This window comes from Sinohyriopsis cumingii, chromosome 7, assembly GCF_028554795.1.
Source record: "Sinohyriopsis cumingii isolate HCF-2022 chromosome 7, ASM2855479v2, whole genome shotgun sequence".
Classification (NCBI taxonomy): Eukaryota; Metazoa; Mollusca; class Bivalvia; order Unionida; family Unionidae; genus Sinohyriopsis; species Sinohyriopsis cumingii.
The window spans coordinates 92,606,392-92,630,540 of NC_142967.1; the positions used below are offsets into that span (position 1 = coordinate 92,606,392).

Sequence of the window (24,149 nt, forward strand, 5' to 3'; positions counted from 1 at the left end):
TTACCCACAATTCTATTTATTTATCAACATGTGCGTGTATGCACAGAACTGAGGATATTAGAGCACCAAGTGGAACGATGGATATTATACACAACTTGGTTTTAGGACTTTTGTCAGCTTTTATCGTTTCTGCCGTTCTATATTTGGCATTTTTAAGGTTCAGGTCAGTAAATATTATTTTGTACAAGATTCAAAATTTCTTAAATCACTTTTATAATGTTGGCTGGTTAAAATATTGTGGGCCTATATGAATTCTTCGTTTCAACTACATGTATATAAAATATGTATTCTTTGTGGTTTTATTAGGTGATAAGTTTGAAAATCTGCATAGTTTACATAATTTATTAACAGAAAAAGAGAGATGACATTTAAAAATCAAGCATAACGATGATTGATACTTATGAAGGGTAGAATGTAAACTCGGCGACAAAAACATTTAAATGGCCTACATGTTACCGTGGTGTCCAACACACGTGCATTTTCACTACAAGCTTATCGAGAAAAATTTATACAGTTATATACTCTTCGGTCTTAGAGAAAATTTAGTGATTTTGGAATTTTAAATAATTACTCTTAAGCAATGTATAAATACAAAAAACGGGGTTCAATATTCCAGGGTGCACACACATCCGATGCACGTTGTCTTGGTAAAAAAAAAAAAATTCGACAGAGACCCTGTGTTTACAGTTATTAAAACACATGTTTTAGCAAGTTTCAGTGTACAACTGAGCATTTTCGTAAATGTTTCATTTTAAATTGCAAAACTGGGTTAACACATTTTGATTTTTCACAGTATAAACCCCATGCAACTACAGCTGTAAAACGGATGTGCACTTCACAGATCGTGTCGTGGATACATTTTTTTCACCAGTACTTTTCGCACAACCCATATATTCGTCCGACCTATCGCCTCAGGTCAATAGAGACTTCTGCCCTTTTGACTGGTCAGTTTGCACTTGATTACTTTATGCGGCTCGTGTTAGAAGGACTGTACAGAATGTTTTAACCCTATACCCCATACAACTGTGCACATTTTATTATTCTAGATAGTGTCATTATGTCAAAACATTTTGTTAAACTCGTACACAACGAAAACATATTCAAATATTATACATAATTTAATCAATTATAAAATTATTAATAATAAAGTACCTTACTAATGAGAGAGCTTTTCTACAAAGGAAATATAACATATCACGACATTTCCTTCAACAGAATTTCTGTAGTTATGCGACAACTGAACTAATTCGTATCAGTTTTAATTCTAGGAGATTTCAATTTTTCCGGATGAGTGAATACAGTGAACGTAATTTGCTACCTCATTTTATTTCGGACAATATTAAATGCATCAGTTTTAAATGTGCAGAATAAACTGCTTACACCATATGTGACAGATAGCATGGATTCATGCAAAGCATTTCAGGCTACGATATGTGGAAGACGGCATGAATTTATGCCAAAGTACTCTACAATCATGGGCGCCCGCAGCATATGTCAAGGGAAGGGGGTCACATTACCCCCCCCCCCCGAAATCATGATGCAAATATTTCAATAAATTCCGATACGGTTAATCATGCAAATGAAGCTGATAATATGTCACAAGATTTAGTTAAAACGCTTAGTAAATATTAGCTTTTGTTTCAGACTGCTTACGCACGGAACTGTGCAACTAAGTCTCCCGGCCGTGATTGGCTGACCCCCACCCCCGCAAAAAATCCTGCGGGCGCCCGTGTCTACAATTAACTACCGTACTGTCTGCAATTAACTACCATACGTGAGCTTGTCGCTGAAGGGTTTTTACAGTAACTTTAGACAATTTTACTGATTTTGTCTGAAATGACACCAACAGCCACAGGTTCGTGCAATTTATGCTGACAGAGCATTTTATTCTGTCCCACAAACTGCTTTTACGAAAATTACAACCCTGTGGTATGACTGGTTTTAATCATTTTGTGTGGTATGGTCATAGTCGTCACTGATTTTCGTCACATTTGTTTAACAGGATACTTAAAGAGGTACTGTTAACGACCAGTCTGGCGCAACATTTCTGGGGTGCCCCGGGTCTTTTATGGTGTCCAGCTAATTTGTTTTGTATTTAAATGGCCCCTCTTTAGCTTTCGAGCACTTGCAGCCATTTATGCATTGATGACGGAATGTTTGATAAATCTGACAGATAAGCAGATTCGTGAGCCCCTTCAGGGAGATTTAGACTGAGTGTAATAGTGTAATGTGAGAAATCCCAATTGAAAAGGAAAAGGTGTGTGTGCGTGTGATTTGGATTTTAACGTAGCTTTAAAAAAAAAAATTCAGTCATATCGCTACGACGTCTGCAGTGTGGCAGTTTATAGTGATGTTTAGCACTGGGATATCATGCAGCAGACATCTGACATCATGTTCCACCCATACACATTATCCTAACGCCGACAAGTCCTAACACTAACCTATTAATGCTGTTTGTACCATTTTTATAAAAGTCTTTGGTATGACTCGGCCGGGGTTCGAACCCGCGACCTCCCACATCCGAGGTGGACGCTCTAACCATTTAGGCCACTGGAGTGGTGAAAAAGTGAAGACGTGGTGCTACACCTGTTTAACAAACAAGCAAAAAAGAGACAATAGGTTAAATTTGCGTGTTTTATGCCCTATTTCGATTCTACAAATAACCCTTTTAAACAAATTTGTGCACATTTAAGAGAATAAGAAAGGATAATTGACCCTGTATTTCTTTTTAAACGGGAAGTCATTTTGAATGTCCTTATTATGTGTTCAAAAAAATAATAATAATCGTAAACACAAAACTCGTATCTCTTTTACTGCACAAAAATATGCCTGAACAATGGATTTTTAAACACAGCACAACGTGATTTAATTCAGTTTTGGAAACACAACATAGATATCATGCCTAACAATAATGCACTTTTTAAAACTCGCTGAAGTAATACTCGTTGCGTTCTCCGTGGATAAACGCACTTATTAGCTGGTGTTAGGTGTATGTGAATAGAATAAAGATGTAGATATAAATCGACATTACACTGTGTTGTTAAATGGTACGTTTCTTGTTAATTAACTTTTAAGGGCGGCAAAATAACCTCGAAATAGCACTTGTTCTCGGGAAGGGGGGGGGGTTAAAATTAGGCAGTCGCATTAAAATATGTCCTTTAAACAGGAATTATGGCCTAAAGGGGAATATGTCCTCAAATATGGTACTGTAACCAAAAGGGAAACTTGGCGTAAAAAATGGCCCGATAGTCTCAATGGGAGTTTAAAATTTTAAACCATAGATTTAAAATTGGGGTCGGTCTGGGGTCAAGGATAAACGTAATGTGAAAAATGTACACAAATTTAACAGCAGGATACTGTTCGAGGTCTAGGGAAAGGTGATATAGCAATGAAAGGCATACCATTTGGTGAAAGACCTGACAACAGAGAAACATAGAAGACAACAGATTCTTGAAGATGGATGGGATACTGTTCTGGGCTTTAAAACCAGGCGACTTCTGGAGACAGAGCTGTACTAGGTTGCAATAAAGGCACTAGAGAAAGGGAAGTCAGCTGGCGTAGTCAAGTATGCAACCATCATGTCATTACTAAACTCATCCGATGGAAGAAATGCCATGATCTCTTCATTATTCACTAGGATCAGATCTTCACGTAAGGTTTCCGCGGGTTGAACACTTTTCCTTTTTTAGTCGATAAGAAGAAATTATTGACTTGGATGCATCAAGTGTTCGGTTTTTGACATCGGTAGACTGAATATGACTTAAGCAATTGCTCGTCATGCTTCGTTCGGTCAACATGTTTTAGGTCGATTGGTTCTTGGGATGCATACCGTTACATGAAGTAGAGTTTTTCTTCTGGCGTGTACGATCGAAAGCATGAAAGAAGTTTTACATTCAGTTAGTAACACATACAGTACAAATTGAGGACCAGTCACCATCGTATAGGGGCCCCGGGTGGCCGATTGGTCTAAAGCGCTCGCCTTTACCGATCACTGCCATCTCGTCTTTGTCCGCCGGGGTTTAAGATTCGGGCTCGGCCAATGTGGGTATGTGAGAAAGCTTGCCAATAGCTTCCGGTGAGTCAATGGTTCTTACTGGGGTTTCACTGGTTATACCTGTACCAGTTTTACTGGCTGCCATCTTGTTCTGAGAAATGGCGTTAAACCCCAAAACTAAAAATATCGTATAGGAAAGATATGCAAATAGTAAATATGCCCCCCCCCCCCGGGGTGGTTGTTCTTTTCCTTTGTAGTACACAACACACAGGGGAAGTGGCTTTAGGGACAAACTAGATAAGCGTTTCGTCGGTAAATGTGACGTAGTGCTGGGCGTGATCAAAGAAACAGATCAACAACATACAAGAAAACACCCATCATAATTAAAATGAAACTGTATTTGTCTTTGATTCATCTGAAGGTTATATATGATTGGTTCATCTGAAGGTTAGATATGATTGGTTCATCTGAAGGTTATATATGATTGGTTCATCTGAAGGTTAGATATGATTGGTTCATCTGAAGGTTAGATGTGATTGATTCAGCTGAAGCTTAGATACATCAATGAAACACTTCCACCATCATTACTGCCAGCAGACAAATATAGAGTAAATCTTTACCGGGTTGTCCAAGTACAGAGAGACCAAGCAACCTTTCCTCAATATGCATGCAACTAGTTAAGTGTCATGGTTCTGTTTTCACAGGAGTCTTCAGTTTTTCTCTAATTGTTTCTAATTCGTTCATCATTAGCTGATTTATGCCCAATTAGTTTCATCAAATAGCTGCTCCCTGTCAATGCTCTACCGTTATTTATTGCGCTTCAGAGATTACTGCTGCAACGAGTTAACGTGGCAGGAGGTAGTAGCCTACTGCCGAGCTCTGTAGCGACATGATCATGCATGATATACTAAAGTGGGTGGTATTGTAGAAATATAGACAGATGTAGCTCGACAATGATACCAAATAATCTGGAATTTCTAGTTGCACAACAAAATACAGAGGAAAAAACCGCCATTTTTTGGCCCGATTTTTTTCTACCCGAAATTCGCCCGTGGTCGGGATCCGATTTTGTGTCCGGATTTTAGACTTTTTGGTCTCAGATCTAAGGCAAACCGGTACGAACTGCAAACAGACAGATGAACCTTTCTAAAAAGTAAGATAAGATGGGCATTTGGAATAAAGATTGGTCTCGATACAAGAATGATGGCTCCGTTAAGTAAAAAAAAATAAAAAAGGAAAAAAGGAACTCCAACTTTTACCCCTCTGCTCATGCGCGAGCCAAATAGCCAATGAAAAACGATGTTTCTAACACAACTAGGCAGTATTTATTGAAAGATCACCTGGGATTTGTTGTTTTCGGATCTATTCAGAAATAGCTTTCAAAATGTGTTTCCTACTCGAATTTCAGGCCAAAACGACCAAAATAAAATAAAAAATAAAAAAAAAAATACATAGGGGTTAATGTGTTAAAGGAAGTATTAAATTTTTTAATATAAGAGTGTTTTTTGTTTCCGATATTATGCTTGTGTTTGTTTTACACATTCAAGTCTCCCTATGGTGTCATTTTCTGCTTAAAGAAGTAAACGACGCGTTCCATGTTTATCTCTGACCGCACGGAATCATTCACTAACAATATATTTGATAAACAAATTGATAAACAGTTGTGTCGAAATCGTTTTTATTTTTATTTAATTGATATAATGCATTGCTTCCTCTATCATGGGTAATTTCCATTAGCAAAACGCGATGTTAAACCGTGTATTAGTGTTATTTCAGAATTGAAGAGTGTCAGCAACTCTGGTTATTCCTCAATGCGCAGTTCGATCCGTAACAAGTACATCTCCTACCCTAAAACTTATTTTAGCATAATCTGGATAAAAAGAATTATTGTCCGATACAATGCAAAAATTCTAATGCAGTATATATCCAAGTAATATTTATTTTTTGTAAACTCATTTCATTTTCTGTCGGTTTCCTTCTTTATTTCATCCTATCTAAATCCGACTGGAATTTATTTTCCAATTCTTTCTGGAGTTCTTCTGTGTTTAATATATTCAGTGTTAATTTTGTCATTGGTGCGACTTATACCTGGAGTGTAGTTTTATTTATTTCTATTTTGAACGAATATGCTGCTGTTGTATACATTATCCTAAAATCGATTAAATCTTCGTCAACTTCTTTATTCATTTGTCTTTTTCATCACTGCTACATTGCATACACTTATATTATCGACCACCTCTCGATTCAAAAAGAAACTTTTGTATCTGTTTTAAGGTATTCAACCTCAGTGTTTAATTTGCTGTAAAACTCGGTGACATGCAGTTTTCTTCAATTTGATTCTATTGCAGTATGTAGCAGAGAGATCGTATGTTGATGTTGTTTTCATTGATATAATCGTGCATCATTCATAACACCATTTTATTTTTTTATTTTTACGTCAGCTGTCTTTGTTAATGTCTCAACATTATCAGGAATTTCAATGGTGAAAACCAATGTCCAAGTAAACATGTTTTTCATAAATGATATTAGTCAGTTAGGTCCAAACGCCTACCCTCAATTATGGGGAAAGGTCATTTACGCAATACAAATTAAATATACATAACAAACTCCAGAAACGAGCTAGTGAAAGCCGCGATCGTTGTAATAAGCCCAGTAATTTGTGTGTTTAATGCATTTGTTATCGTTCTAATTTCTGGATCTTTATTTTTTATTTCGTTATTCAGGTCACTCTTTACTTCATCTAAGGTTATAGAGCGCCATAGTTCTCTAGAAAAGCTTTGTATGTCGCTTTCACTGTTTGGTCGGTTGGGAAACTTGCCTGACTTTAGGTAAATCATCTGTTTTCTTTGTTTGCATTTCGTTTTGTTTTTGTGTGTTGTGTTTTTCCTTGCTGCTCGTACAGCTTGAATGGCAGTAGATAACGTATCGAATCTCAGCTTAAACCAGTCTTGAGCTTCTAAAGATTTGGCCAACTTTTCAATTACCATTCCGTTTAAACACCAGCTAACTAATTATCAACTGTTCCCTCCAAGTCTCGCTGTCTTTTAAATTGTTTTCACTACATAGTTTTATTAACTGGTTGACAACTCATTTCAGTAGTCAACTCATCTCAGTAGTCAACTCATCTCAGTATCAGTATTTTCTTCGCTACAACAATTACGTTGGCAGGATGTAGTAAACTGACAATACGTTTATAAGATATACCTTACTGTTATTTATTTAACGCAGTGTTGTGTCTTTTGGATCTGGTTTTGTCCCGATTTTTAAATGTTCACCGGAACCTAGAAATGATATATTTGTGAGGGTATAACGAATGAACTGGCGACAATTCAGAGCCACTCAAACGTGAAAATTAGATCACACTGACCTTGTTTTCTTGTGCTTAAGTGACAACCTTCGAGATGCAAACACATGAGGGTGTAGTGAACAAAGGAAAAAATACACAATCACGTAAACGCGACAATTGAGTCAAGCTAGCCTCATTTTGAAATGTCAAAGTTACCACTGTCGAGATGTGGCATCATGTCCCACCCAGTCACATTATCCTGACACCAGGCCGTCCAGTCCTAAATCTAACTCTTAATGCTGAGCGCCAACAGAGGCATTTGCTAGTACCGTTTTTATAAGTTTTTGGTAAGACTCGGTGGTCCTGAAAATACAAAAGTCTTTTAAACATTCAAAATAATGTCTTTCATACATATACGTAATTAGGGTCATATAAACTGAATTTGTCTTGAGAGACCAGTTAAAATGCAAATGTCATTCTCGGTGCAAATTAGGTCACAGTGACCTAGTTTTACAACAGGTGAAGTAAGTCTACCAAAATGCACTTGCAAAGAAATTTTCATGGGTATGGTTGAAAAAATGGTCTGATATATCAAGGGTGTAACGACAGAATTGCCGAAAATAAAATATTCCCTAAAGCTTAAAATTGTGTTACAGTGACCTAGTTATTTCTTTTTATAGATTACCTGCTGTTACTGTCGTCGATATGTATATGCATAAAAAGTTATTTTAGTATACGTGAAATAGAGTCCAATATTTTGTGTGTGTAACAAACGAACAGGTGAAGATACAGATGTCACTCAAGTGTGCAAATTAAGTTGTTGTTGTTGTTGTAGGGTTTAACGCCATTTTTCAGCACACGATAGGCTATACATGGCGGCCAGTATTAATGGTGGAGGAAGAACCCGGGAAAACCCCGGAAAGAACCACCGACCCACGAGAAGCTACTGGCAAGCTTTCTCACATACCCACATTAGCCGAATCCGAGACTCGAACCTACGCAGACAGAGGTGAGATGGCAATGATCCGTGACGGAGAGCGCATTAGACCACTCGGCCACTCAGGGCCCCTTGCAAATTAAGTAAGTGATCAAATGTTGATATAGGTGAATTAATTTTTCCAGACGTATCTTCATACGAATTTTCATCTGTGACAAGAAAATACTTTCAATGATATTGAGCGTATAAAAATCGAGTAGCTGAAAATGCAAAAGTAACTAAAAAATACTTATTAGGTTACAGTGACCTTGTTTTGTTAAACCCGAAGAAATTTCCTGAGATGCATCTGAAATACCTGCTTTCATAGGTGTTATGGGAAATAGTGTCTGAGAATTTTTAGCCGTAGCAAAATATTGAGGGAAAATAAACACGCAAACGAACAGGCGATTTCTTTGTCCAGGGGATACATAACTATAAGAGATAAATAAATATCGAGATTTGTACATTGTGGTTGCTTTATCACCGCCATATAATCAACTTTTCTTGGGGTTGTATTGGTTGCGCGAACCGCTAAAGACATCGGATATCAAAGGTAAGCGTTGATATCATTATGTGGCTTAGAGGCAAGGGATCGAAATATTGTTATTTGTTAAAACATTAACCCCTGGAGGTTTTTGTCGTTTTCGCCTGAAATTCGAGTACAGAACACATTTTGAAAGCTATTTCTTAATACATCCTAAACATCAACTTCCAGGTGATTTTCCAATAACCTAATGCCTAGTTGTGTTAGTAACATTGTTTATCTTTGGCTATTTGGCTCGCGCATGAGGCGATGGGTAAAAGTTGGACCTTTTTTTTTTAGCCTAACGGACCCATTATTTTCGTATCGAGACCACTCTTTATTCCAAATGCCCATTTTATCTTACTTTTTGCAAATGTTCATGTCTGCAGTTCATACCGGTCTGCCTTAGATCCGAAACCAAAAAGTCTAAAATCCAGACACAAAATCGGATTCCGACCATGGGCGAATTTCGGGTGGAATAAAATCGGGTCCAACAAAAGAGGTTTTTCCCTCTGTATTTTGTAGTGCAACTAGAACTTCCAAATTATTTGGTATCATTGTAGAGCTACATCTATCTGCCTGTCTATAATACCACCCAATTTAGTATGTCATACATCACCTTGACGCTACAGAACTCGGTAGTAGGCTGCTATCTCCTGCCACGTAAACTCGTCGGCAGGGGTTAATGTGTTAAGTTGAAATAATGCGTTTTTCCTAGCATACAGTCGAACAAGATATGATGCCGCTACTATGAAATAAAGCGATTATAATGATTTCCACAGTGAGATTAAAAACACGCATGATATAAGGAATGCATTAAGTTTCTTATTTTAATAAACTGATAATGCACATTATAAATATGCAATCGCGTCTTCTTATCTTCATGATGCAGCTTCTTTGTCTTTTTCTTCTTGGCTAAACATTTTATTCCGTTTCCTGTAAACCTCACGCAGAGGGGGGGGGGGTAAAATTACACGGTTTGATTCCCCAAACCTACCTACTGTCAACAGTCAGTCAAGCGTTATTTATTTGCACTCCCCTGGTAAAAGGATCCCTCTCAAGCACGGCTCTGATTTATAATGTTGTAGCACCTAGGGTGCCAAGTTTCACGCGGTCTGGTAAGATACCCTGTCAGCTCTACAATATAACGGGTACACATTTACACCGTTGTAACTTCACTGTATTTAACTAGGTATTTTTAAACTTTCACTGTGAGCCAAACATCAGTTTGTAATAAAGTGGTTAAATTTTCTAAAGAAATTATTTCGTTTCAAATGAATCGATATCGTAATAAGTATTCGGGGTTAAGTATGACTTGGCGATTCTCCAAATATTGACTGCTTTTTTTTCTTTCGAATTATCCTAAATTACAGGAAACAAAAATACAACGCCCATAAAGTTCAATGGAATGAGTCCGATGTTCACCGATGTTGATCCGGGAGCCTAAGTGAAAACTATACTTTCACTGATACATTGTGTTCAGCAAATGCAATTTTTGATAAAGGGTTGAGTTTTCAAACCGACCGGTGAGGATTATAACAATACAAAGATATCACGTGTTTTATATGAGCTATTATTAGTCTGGTGAAGTTTTGTTATTGACCCTTATTAAAGAAAGTGTGTACAACCTAACACCTATGGAGGGGGATTACCGCCATAATTATATGCATGTATTTTCTAATCATCCTGAATGCATTATTGTAAATGGCTGTTTGCAAGTAATACTTTCATAATTCTATCCATGTATATTGTATTCTTCATTGATGCAAATTGTACGTGGCAGTTTGCAAGTGCTACTTTCCTTCTGCATTATTGTAAATGTCTGCTTGCAAATGCTACATTCATAAATCTAGTCATGGATTTTCTTTTCTTCATTGATACAAACTGTAAATGGTTGTTTGCAAGTGCTTATATATACTCTCCTTCTGCGTCATTGTATACTGCAGTTTGCCAGATGTTTGGTTGATGCAACCAGCCGCCAAGTCGTAATGCTTCGCTCTCTCTGTCAATTGATCGCGCGTTAAGCTACAACCGACAATCGCTGTTTCATGAAATTAGCAAGACTTATCATGCACACCTTGCATAAAACTTAACGACCTTGAGCAGGTACACAAATCAAATGCTATACCTCGGGTAACGTTGGTTGAAATAAATGTTTGAAGTGTAACGGTGACCCAGACTCCATCTAATTATGAAACTAATAGTGGTCACAGTGTCACAGACCCAGGCAGATCATAAAGCCAATTTGGGCAGCTTCTCAGATGCGAGGACAGCGTCACTAAGACGGGACGGTAAAATTAGAATACAGCCGGTGGTCAAGATCAGTTTTAGATGTAAAAGACATAAGTTTATTGGTTCATTGCTAGATGCATAACTGTCCAAACGTAAGTAACGGAAGAGGAATAGCCCATTTCATGTAGACTTCGGTGAACTTCGGAATTTGCATGGAATTTTGATCACGTGGCGGGTGGTCAGCTGACCGTAATATGCACTCGATAGGTGGTGGGCAAAATATGGCGGACGCTTCAGCATCAGCATGAACTTCTGTAACAACTTCAACATCGTTTATCGAGTTGAAAAATGCATATTCAACAGCGATGCTACCGCAGATATAGACGAAATTTAATATTGGAACCATCCTGTTTTATTTTCTGGAAACCAGGGCGGATTTCAAACCCATACGAGAGAGAGTAGCTTTGAGCTGTTTACATCCGGACATGTACATTTAAGTAAGGAAACGGTGTCGAAGTAAACAAATTTAATCATGACAGGCAAAGAGCAAGTTGTTCAAACTATTTCAGTGCATCCGAAACGTCACTATAATAAAATGCGTTTCATATGAGTTTATCAGATTTGTTTTTGAAAGTCTGTGGATAATTTACATATAAATTTCAATCATTTAATTAATTTTATTTCTGAAATATTTATAAACAACAATGGACGCCATTTTGTTATGTACATGTGCCCACCAGCGTTTGATTGGCTGGAGTATAAAGTAACTCGGGAGGTTATTCGGATAATTACGGAGCAACTCGGTTAAATTCGGTATGAAATGGACTAGAGCATTACTCGTTGAGTTACTGATACTACGGGGAACACCATACATGAACAATAAAGCCTCCTTGACTTTAGTGGTGTTAGAAGTGGGATGGGAAGAGCTTCAAACGATCTGTTTTTGGTGGACTATAGAAAGAGCATTAAAGCAAAACGAACAGTCGAGACATGATTAATTCTTGCTCTGACATAATGGAGGTGAAACATTCACCAATAACACCTCCAAATTTGACAGTGTACTTAACTTTTCAATTGCATACACAAAAATAGAGAAAGCTAACCTAAAGCTTTCGTCCTTACGCTAAAGACTTCATCAGCAGACTGGTGTGACCTCTACTGATCGTCAGCATCGCTTGATGGGATGGTGAGTGATGTCAACAGATTGTCCCAGAAATGCGGCAGGTTCTATCGGCCCCTGTCCCTGTCCAGCGTCTGTTTGTGCGCACGGATTTAAATCGTTTCCTTAACCCCTAGCTCGAACCAGGCTTGTTCTCGATCAAGCACTTTTATTGAGTTCCAAGTTATGGTATGGGCTAGGGCAAACATTGTGGATGTATCATGATACCTCAAACGAGCTTGAACATGCCGCATATCAGGGACAATCTGTTAACATCGCTCACCATTCCATCGAGCGATGTTGACAGTTAGTAGACATCACGTCAGTCTGCTGATGAAGTTCTTATCGTAAGGACGAAAACCTCACGTTAGCATTCTCTATTTTTGAAGGGCATGTGATTGAAAAGTAAAATACATTGTCGAATATGAATATTACTACAGTTAACCTTTCACCAAAGAACACCGCCAAACTTTTATGAAGAAATGAACGAGGTTCTTGAAAGCTGGCTTCAAACATTTTAGAGGATATCCACAGCAAGCAGGCGGAACAATTCTAGAAATTTGAGAAACTTCTAGCACTGTTAGGAGATCGGGCAGAAAGCTCTTTTGAAGACCTTGATGAAGAAGAAAAAATATCTTATGATGCATTTATTAGAACATTGATGGAAAGATTTTACCCAGAGGAATTACAGAGAATGTATTTTTCTGTATGATTTCAAATGGAAACAACTGAACGTTGAAACGGTAGAAGATTACCGAAACACAAGACATAATCCATCCCGCAAATCCCATAGGAGCCAGAACGAAAATGATAAACTGGTAATGGAAAACTTCACCAATGACTGAAGCCAGAGCTAGAAGGATTTGTTGTAATAAGCGATCAAGAATCCTTTGAACATGCATTGAGGATAACAAAACGCGAGGAACGTTGTGAAAATCTTAATGTACCTCAGTCACTACAAACCATGAACAGTACTATTCGGAGCGATGACATGATTCAAACTTTAAGTGAAACTTTAGAGTTTCTGGCAAGTGACATTACTTCTCTGAGAATTCAGCCACCCCAATTTCGAGGTCGAGGAATGGGCTACACAAGAAGCTTTAATGGACTGGGTCGTGGCACTTACGCTCCAAGAAATATGGGAATAACAGGGTGTACAAATATGTACCTTTAGCCAGCGGGAGGGCTACATCGAAAGACAGTGTCTTGAAAAGTATAACCAAGCACAACTTTTAAAAAAATCGGGTCCGTTTCAGAGAGGGAAAGGGCCCCCAGAAATTCAGGAAAATTCCGCAAGAACGTCTTGCCAGTGGTTATTACAGCCATCAACCAAACACAATAATTACTTCAGTGACGGCGTGGGTCAAAAATATAATATTTATTCCGGGGACACTGTTCGGTCAAAAAGTCAATTTATATCTCGGTACTTGCACTGTCGTGTAATTAGTGAGCGACAGAAGTTTGACAAATGCGGCCAAACAAACCATTAAGCTCCTGAGAGAAATGTGTTTTCTGTAAATGGGCATTCCCTTGACATTATCGGTGTTCATGTTGTTAATGATGATTCCTTTAGGAAAATGAATGATGTCAAAGATTCCCAGTATGACGCAATAATTGCAATATATATTTTGATACAAATTAACTTTGTGCCAGATGCACCAGACAATATAATCTACTGGAACAATCATTGCGTGAAATTAGTAGCAAGTGAGGAGCAAACAAAACCTAAGAAATCCTGGCTTGTGAGCTTACTAAAACAGTTGAAATACCGATCGGTTTAGAAATGCTACTCAAGGTATTACGCCTTTCTGGTCTTAAACTAAGTAATTGAAAAGAGCGAAAATAAAGTTTTGTAAAATTCAACAAAAAATATATTTCCCTTTAATACATAATGAAAATAAATAAATAGAACTTACGGTGTTACAAATTAAATCCCAATGTTACATTCGGTTTCAAAGGACACACAAACACGAAGTAAGGGTTCTACAACTTTATGTAAAATAAAGCTAAAATCTTCAGAAAAACCAAAAACAAGTGTTGCTTACAGTACCAAGCCTAGCTACATAACTGCGTACTCTCCCACTCTGCCCTTGTTTTAGTAAGGGTTAGAGATAAAGGATCTTAATTTAATATGTGTGCCTTATCCAAGGGCATGAACTGGTCCACACTCAGATAGCCATGGGAAGATAAACAACAGAACCGAATATGTTGACAGTCTCAAATATCCATAATGGTGGGATTAATTTTCTGGCCAACTGTCACTACTAACAACTAGAATCTGATACAGGCACCGAGAGCGAAATCATACTGATAACACCCAAATAATCATGCAAGTTCTAACTCAAGTCATAATGATTAAAGTTCTGATTAAACTTTAGTGGTATTTCAAAATCCAACGCTGGAAGTGTTGATGTGCCTATGATTGCCCGAATCACTAGTCTTTTGTTTAATCACTATACTACAAATCCAAAATTATATCCTTATTTGGATATCACTATAAATCCAAGTCTCCATTTCCAAGAATATTATTTTTAGGGCTTTGGATTTCCAGAGAGGAATAACTTGAATTAAATAATTTGAATTAACAAATTCCAGCTAAATTAAATACTGGACACAACAATAATATAACTGATTCTGCTCAACATGGATGAAAAATGTATAGACAAACAAGATTACACAATCCTGTACCTGACCTCATGTCATAATAAGCATTTTCTATTGCAAAAAAAAAACCACAATAACTATTACCTAATCAAACATCATTCTAGAAGGTCCCAGATGTTTGTAAGATAAAATCTAAGTTATAATTAAAAGGTCTGTTACTAGAATTATACTATAAAATGTAATAAACAACAGTTAGGCCCGGTATTTCATGGGAAACTTCCAATATTCTGACACAGATTGAGGTAAACACGTTTACAAAACCAAAATCAATGATTCAGGTCAGGAAGAAAATAAACTTGATTTTGGACAAGGTCAAGTCCAAAATACAATTATCCATAGCAGATAATGACGAAAAGAAACTAACAAACAATGCAAATTAAACGTACTTCACAGGGGGAAAAAATTGCATGTGGGAAATTAGGGTTGACTGAGCAAAACCCAGACTTTAAAGATGGATACAGCATAATGCCAGTCAGACTTTTAACTAAGGTCATTCAAAATGTGACCCAAAGGAGTGTAATGAACAAAAGCAAAAATACGCCATCACATAAACGCGACAATTGAGTCAATCTGGCCTAATTTTGAAATTTCAAAGTTACCACCGTCGAGATGTATATACATATCATGTCTAGCACTGGAGCATCATGTCATATACATGTGGCATCATGTCCCACCCAGCTGCATTATCCTGATACCAGTCCTAACACTAACCTCTTAATGCTGAGCGCAAAGCGAGGCAGTTGCTAGTACCATTTTATAAGTCTTTGGAATGACTCGGCTGGGTTTCGAACCCGCATCCGAGACGAACGCTTTAACCACATTAACCGCCGGAACGGTCTCATATAGAAAAGAAAAGGCTTAGCTCGGTTGCATGAATTTCACTCATGTCATACAAAAATCATATCAGAGAGAAACTATCAGTCCAGCTGTTAAAAGCAATATTAACTTGTCCAATTCATTGAAGAGAATACATGTTGTCAGGCATTAGAATATTTTAAGTTTACTCAAAACTGACATTTTATGACATCAACGACAAGAATGCAAAACAGATTATTTTAATTCATGATCATTTTTGTAACCTTGAGATGTGCATGAACAAAGAGATGGCGTGACCGGAAATAAGAATGATAGACAAATAGATTACATGACAGGAAATAAGAATTGTGGACAAAGAGATGGCATGAGAGGAAATAAGAATGATGGACAAAGATATAGCAAGATAGGAAATAAGAATGATGGAGAAAGATGGTATGACAGGAAATACGGATGATGGACAAAGAGTGGCATAACAGGAAATGTGAAGAATGATGGACAGAATAAATGACAAGACAGGAATTAGGAAAACTAATGAACAAGTAGATGGCATGACAGGAAATTCTAATGGAGAAGGTATGACTACTTGGTTTTAATACGTGACCTTTATGCTTTGAAGACACGTGCATGTGCTCTCCTGTACGTTTATATGGGTGTTTTAAATTCGCTTTGAAAAGTTTTGTTCCTTCCCTATTCCCTAAATTTGTAGTGTTATTGGCAGTTTATTAAATAGTTATTACTATTTGCAATTACTACAACGTTATAATTCTTTACAGTATAAAGTCTACGCTATTCACATTTGAAGCTACATGACCCAAGTACATTGGCATCTTCGCTAGCCAAGGTTCTGATGTGTTAACGTTATGATTACCTAGGCAGATCGTTCAGATATTTCGGTTCTTAGGGTCGAAGAATTTCATTCGATGCGGCGGCAATTCACCACATTCGATGTTAAACTTACAAAGGACCCTTTTTAAATAAATTTCCTCAACCATTTTCAGTTACACGCTATTGGCAAGTTGCCAGTAATACTAAGGGAGACAACTCGTGTAATCCTATAGATGTCACTTGGACAAAGCTCTGAAATATCTGTACGATACGCCAAGGTGTAGACAGGGCTAACACATCGGACCTTGGCTAGAGAAGATGACCAAATGGGTACACGGGCTTTACTTTCCCCCTCAGTCCTTTAAATTATAATAAGCTACTTCTTTTTCAGGTCCAGCCGAAAACTCTCGGCTCCAAAGGATACAGTTATACTGTACCAAATTGGACGTGGCCCAAGATCTCCCAGTATTTCTCCATTTCCCTTGAAGCTGGAAACTTTTCTGAGGATGAACAAAATACCATATATGGTACTATCTGTGTGTTATTCTCATCGTCAGTTGTTTATCTGGAAAAGACGTTTAGAATAGAAAAGAATTTAACTTACGAATCAAACTGGAAACGATGTCACATTTTAAATAATTTGTTTCATTAGTTGGACTCTTTAAAGACGAACTCTAAATAATTTCTTTAAATTCTCTGTTTGAGAATGGAAATTTAACCTCATTCTGCACATTCGGTGAATTTTTGTATACAAGGCCGTCGTCGTCGACACCATCATCATCATCATCATCATCATCATCATCATCAAAGTGTCACTAGTAGTAGCACCAACAGTAATAGAAGGACCAAATGGGCTGATAGATTTAAGGCACTGGCCTTTGCCATCACTGCCATCTCAGCTCTGTTCGCGTGGGTTCGAGTCTCAGTCTCTGCTAAAGTGGGTATGCGAGAAACCTTACCATTACCATCCCGTTTGTCTGTGGTTTTTAATGGGATTTTCCCGGATTCTTCCTCTCCCAGTTATAATGGCCGTCATGTATAACCCATCACGCGCTAAAAATGGCGTTCAACCCCAAAACACCAAGAACAAAACAACAGTAATGGTATAATAATAGTAACTGTACCATTATTATTATAATCAAATCACTACATCCACCATCAGAAATATTGTTGACATCATCATCATCATCATCATCATCATCGTTATTATTATTATTATTATTATTATTACAGAATGATCACAGTGCTCGGTTCTCCTCCAAAGGTAAGACTCCCTGGATAGAATATAACGGTCTCCCTGTTGCAGACTCTCAGATCTGTATAGAATTTCTCAAACGAGAACGTAACATAGACCCCAATCTTCATCTCAGTGCGGAGGACAGAGCGATCGCCCGAGGATTCCTCAAACTCATTGAAGAAAATTTATATTGGTAAGTGTTCAATGTCGATGTTATTCTGAATGAATAATTTCTGGAATCGCTTGAAAGGAAAAATCCCTTTTATTTATTCAATATAGCATGGAGGAGACGTGTAATTTAATCAACTCACATTATAATATAATATAATATAATATAATATAATATAATATAATATAATATAATATAATATAATCTTCACACCAAAAATTTTGAAAATAACTAGAATGTACAAGGTTACTGTCGGCAACGACAAAAATTGGGAGTGCGGACGGGAGCGGGTGCACGTAACACCCCTCCCCAAATCGGTGCAAAACAACACGAACGTTTCCTAGAGCAAGTTTTCTTTTCGGAGCCTCAGACAGAGTTCCGTCCCAGAGACCATTCACCCATTCGTTTATACACCACTATTCCGGTCGACTCAAAATAGTTACAGATCCGCCCCTTGTCTGTGTCGACCACCAATCGGGACTGTCTGTGACGTCAATAGGTCAGTTTGTTACATAACTACATGTATTGCACAGTCAAAACTCGTGATCACATTACCTCCATGCCGAACAATACAAATTATTTACATACTAGTTAGTCATTATTGATACTGATGGGAATTAGGAACCGATGCTTTTAATTTTCGGCCTTGACAAAGCAAGATTTGTCTCTTTTTTATGTAATATCTCAGCGATCACAGTATCGGTAATCATCACAAATTTAGGTCCTTAGGCAAAACAAAGCGCATTGGAAATAAAAGCACACATAACCATCGGTTTAATGAACGTACAATTGTATTCATGAGAATTTTTATCCCGAACATTCTTTTTGCATTGAACGCAAACAACCTCGTGACGTAACAAACCGTTTTGAAGTCCTCTGAAATTATTGTATCATCCATATAATTCACATTTGCAATACAGCGGTGCAAAAAACATACAGTTGATTTTCAAATGCTTCTTCCAAATTTATTTGCTTTGTCCTTATTTATAAAGTAACAACATATCAAATACGAAAAGATGAGAGTTTTCATACTTTCCCATCTTTTTAGTCATTAATTCATTATGCAGAACACGCTGTGTTCTGTTATTCGAAAACAAGAGAAAAATTTAGCGAAGGCTATATCTCTGTATTGAGGTTGTTTACACAATGATTTTACCGGCGGAGAAGAGTTGGGAATAAAATAACTTTTTCATAGCAAAGTTTATTTAAAATCAGTCATGTAATTTTTCTGCTCTGCTCACTGACAGTACGTGTTTCCAAAGGAAGTGGTTGATGAAGGGAACTCCTAATGTTTAGTGCTTACTTAGTAATGAACTTTTCCGCTCGCTCTAGGACAATGTGTCTTGAGATGTTTGGGGACAACCTGGAACCAATAAAGACCGTGATACCATACCGGGGTTTAAAGCTTTGGTTCACAGTCAAAATGCTCCGATTTGTCATCGGGCTTGAAACCTGGGGACACGGCATCGGTAGGCACACAAAGGAGGAGGTCTGGTCGATCGCAGTCGATGACATGACAGCTATTTCAAACTTCTTAGGTAAGCCCCAGGCCCTCTTTTCCTCCTCACACATTCGCCTTTTCCTCAGCCTTCTTTGGACGCAATGTATTTCTTAACTTTGCTTGCGAATAAGCCAGTAATCTTTCATACAGCACAAATAGTGGTTACAAGGTGAGTTACAAATGGAATTTCTAAAGCCATTTTTTTCTATTCTTTTCATTTCTTCTCTCTTATTTTTGTTGAGAGAGATTATAAAAGCCCTTGCTTTGGGTATTGAATTTGCCCCGTATTTAATAATGACCGCCTTATTTTGCATTTTATGCCGTAAAAGCTGACATTAAGCGTAACACAAATTCTTCAGCATATCGGTATGTCCAAGAACAAATTTACATTTTACTTGAAAACTTGTATCACTTTTCTGATTTTGTTTCGTCACCGGAATATACATATGTAGTCGGTACTAAAACTCTCTCTCTCTCTCTCTCTCTCTCTCTCTCTCTCTCTCTCATGCTGCAGATGCAGCAAGACCGATTTTAAATTTTACTTAGTGATCAGAAATCTAGCGTCCGCCTGTTGCAAAAAAAAAAAAAACCCAACCCGACAGCCCGCTTTTGTAATTGCGTCAGAGTCTTATTTCTTTCTTTAATTAGTTTATTATCAGACTTTGTAATTCTTGGTTATCTAATAATGGCGTATACATGTTCTCCTTTTTTGTGGAACAGTATATGTTATTGATAGACAGTCTTAAGGATCCTGAAAATCTTTGTCGCGTTTCATTCATATATACTTCATTATTCTTCAGTATTTCATTCCATCTGTCCATCTCCGTCCTATTACTAAATGAAAATTTCTTTTGCAAAGGAGACAAAAAGTTCCTGATGGGTGACCAGCCTAGCGAGGTAGACTGTGCCCTGTTTGGAATGTTGATCCAGATTATTTTGCATATGCCCGGTTCCAGGCACGAGAAACACATTAAAGGTAACAAACCTAACCCTGGAAATATTCATATTTGGAAATGATAACGACAGATAGGGATGGGTGGTTGGTCAGGTGACAGGATGCTGAGTGACGATGTTCATTACTATGACCACTATTTTTTTAAATAAAGAAAAGCCAACATATCAAATTTTATAAAGGGCAGGATACCCTGCCCCTTGTCCAGATTTGTATAATCATTCAAGATGCACTTGAAATACACTCGCACAATTTGATGTACAGATGATCTCATATATAAATGCAAAATTCCATGCAGACACGTTGTGACATATAGCTTCAGTGAGGCTTGAAGTTCTTTTTTTTACCTCCGTGTTCATCTGCGACCTGGTAACGTTCGAGGACTTTGTAGTTTTAGTGTATATATGTTGTCCAGCAGCTATACGGCGGGACGCTTTTTTCCCCCACTTTATACATTATTAAGCTAGAAACGATAGCTCAAAACATTTTGGGCCATAATATATGTAGTCAAGATCAGATCAAATGGCATTTTTTTTGTTTTGTTGTTGTTGTTGTTTTCTTTCGGCACAAAACTGCTCTTGTCTTTTTCAGAACATCTTCCTAACTTAGTTAGCTATTGCGACCGTATGCGTGAGAAATTCTGGCCTGACTGGCAGAGTAGAATCCTTCAGGGAGAAAGCTACACCTACGATCACGGTCACCTTTATTTCATGGAAAACATTCTTCAGCCGAATCGTCCGAATTCTTATGACCAGAAGAAGACCAGCTAAAGATTTTTCTCTCCAGTAGATCTGTACATATTAAACTGGAACATGGTACCATTAAACTAAAACTGAGTTTTTTCCTTCATCACAAATAGACAAATCGCCATGTATCCTCTGTACAGTCTATAATCAATAGTACAAGAGCTATGGAGTCCAGTTTCATACAAATTTCCAAGATCGAAATAAACAGGGTAATCTGTTTTAGTTTGGAATGACCCTTTTAGTCATAGTTTTCAATTTGCGATCATTAACTATCCGGGAAACTTGAAATTGAATTCTTACTATATCTTTAATATTTTTTGAAAAGTTGGGTTAAATTTCATAATTAGTAAAACATGTTCCCTAATAGGGCGCATTTTTTATCATTTAATTGTCATTTTAAAGACAGTGGTATAATTATTGGTATCTTTGACACTATTGATTCGTTAGTTAGTTAATACAGCTTCAGTTAAGAAGCTCTGAATCCGCCTAAAAATGCTTGTGCTCTCATCCCAGAATCGCCGTTGGTGAGGTGAATGTGTATGTTAGTCACTAGATAAGGTGAATGATAATTCATAGCCAACCACTTCGACTTTAAGAATGATACCTATTTTGATCGTATGCAGTAGCCGACCACTTAAAATTTGACACTGTTAACTATTCACAGATACAGAAGACAATGTGATATGAAGTCATGGTGGAATCAACCTAACTGGGCAGCATGTATGGACACAGCTGGTTTCCGAAATATTCTACCGGCATTTTAAAGATCATAATGTATGGGGTTTGTGAAATCGGTATGCGGATTTCATCTTTAATTTCAAACAAGAAAACTGTTGTCTTAATACTCTATATCAATAAGCTTTTAATTCCGAAAAAATAACAGCATGGATCTTAAACAATTGAACATAATATGTTCAGCATTTATTCTTACCAGAACTGGAGAAATGTCATGGAATTCAATATACCAGCATTATACGGCGATATTGTTACTGGGTTCTGATTGGTGCTCAGCATTAAGAGGTTAGTTTAGGACTGGTCGGCCTGGTATCAATATAATGTGACTAGGCGGGATATTATGCTAAACGTCTGCGGCATGATGCCTCAGTGCTAGACATTAATTTGAACACACACAGACACAGACACACACACACACATCGGGTTCCGATATCGCCAAAATGAGCCAGTGATGATAGACATCAAGATAAGGCCTAGGTATTCATTGGAGTTACTTACGAATTTGAGATAAAGATAGTAAAATATTACAGGTTACTGCATTTGTATGGGAAATATGAACGAGTTTTTCTTAGTAATACTGCACTTCTTGGGAGTAAAGCATTAATACAAAAAAAAAAAGAGTTCATATATCCAATACAAATACAGTAAACCTTTTATTATATACTCATTTTCTTTTTCTACCTAAGGATTCATAATAAAAAGAATAAGTAACAAGAAACAAAGTAATCGAATTTATGCTGTGTTCCAAAAAAAAATATAAAAAAATACACACTCGTACATTCATCAATACACAGTAAAAATATGAATGGACACGTACAGTCGCCCAGCGACCTTTGAACTTCCGCGCGCGCTCGACACTGGTTTAAGAAATTGTCGTTTTTGGACTACTTAAACTTTAAATTTATAGTCATATTGTGAATGAATGCGCATTACAACAACTTTTCGTTGGTCTGGAATGGATGGATTTTGTTTGGATTTTATTCTGTCGATTCCACATAATTCTGCTTTTCTGTTTGTGATGAGCTGCATGCGTGTTTCTGTTCTGTCATTGAATGCTCGGAATCAACAATGTGGGAAAATTATGAATGCTTTCAATTATAATTATCACAAAGGTGCATGTTCATTTCATTTCTAGTGCAGTAAGGTGATTGTGATTTCAGTTGGAAATGTAGTCGAAATTACAGTACAATTTCGCGGTGTGTAATTCAATTTTAGAACCCATGACATGGTTCATGTAATTCGGATTTACACATTGTGAGGATATTCAAGATGAAGAAAGCACATTGCGGAAATTAGGGATACAAAAATGAAGTAATATTTTTGGCCACTCTTATTACCAGATAAAGAAGACATATTTGTGCCGTGTCACTTACATGCTCTTAGTAAGAAACCCAGCTATATAATGAACTGTATGGCTTCTGTCGCTGGCCTATATCCGAAACACTGATTCAGAAAAGTTAACGTGGAAAATTGCAAAGCAGCTGATAAATGTGTGTGCGTGTGATTTGGATTTTTAACTTAGCTTTAACAATTTTTCAGTCATATCACTACGATGACTGCCATGTGGCAGTTTATAGTGATGTCTAGCACTGGGGCATCATGCTGCAGACATGTAGCATGATGTCCCACCCAGTCACATTATCCTGACACTAACTTCTTAATGCTGAGCCCCAAGCAAGGCAGCTATTAGTACCATTTTTGTAAGTCTTTGTATGATTCGGCCGGGGATCGAACCCACGACCTCCCGCATCCGAGGTGGACACTCTAACCACCAGGCCACCGGATCGGTCAGCTGGTAAATAACAGTCCATTCAGCTTGCAGAAATAAAACTCCATCGTATTGGCTTATTGGTTCCCATGTCCTTAATTTCCTATAAGATCTTCAGTTGCATTTTCTACTCATATTTATTACTTTTTCTTAAAAAATGGTACGTCACTGATAGGTATTTGATAATCCTTAGCCTCGATATGCTTTTGCTTGCTATTTTCATAGATTCACAGAGCACTAATAGTCTGAACCATTCCATTTGCGAAAAGTTACTTACATTTCTCTTAAATAAATGTTTAAATGATTACCAGGGTATTTTCAAAACTGCCTCTCACCTTTGCTGTGGACATTGCTAATATCACGTTCATTCGTTTGCTTGTTTAAAAAGTTTCATTTGTAGTTCAGTAAACTCGTCAACATCGTTCACTTTATCATCTCTACTGTCAAATGAATAATTGTTGTTGTAGTTGTTGTGGGGTTTAACGCCATTTTTCAGCACACGATAGGCTATATATGGCGGCCAGTATTAATGGTGGTGGAAGAACCCGGGAAAACCCTGGAAAGAA

At 37.4% G+C, this 24,149-nt stretch overlaps 1 protein-coding gene across 1 annotated transcript; it reads left to right on the forward strand.

Moving 5' to 3' along the window:
* The first annotated feature begins 24 nt into the window (after positions 1–24).
* LOC149795717 (failed axon connections homolog) lies at positions 25–21,446 on the forward strand. Its single transcript, XM_089965611.1, has 6 exons — positions 25–163; positions 16,867–17,002; positions 17,709–17,905; positions 19,214–19,419; positions 20,242–20,358; positions 20,926–21,446. Exons 1-6 carry the CDS (start codon positions 39–41, stop codon positions 21,102–21,104), a joined length of 960 nt encoding a protein of 319 aa, XP_089821737.1. The 5' UTR covers positions 25–38; the 3' UTR covers positions 21,105–21,446.
* The last annotated feature ends 2,703 nt before the right edge of the window (positions 21,447–24,149 follow it).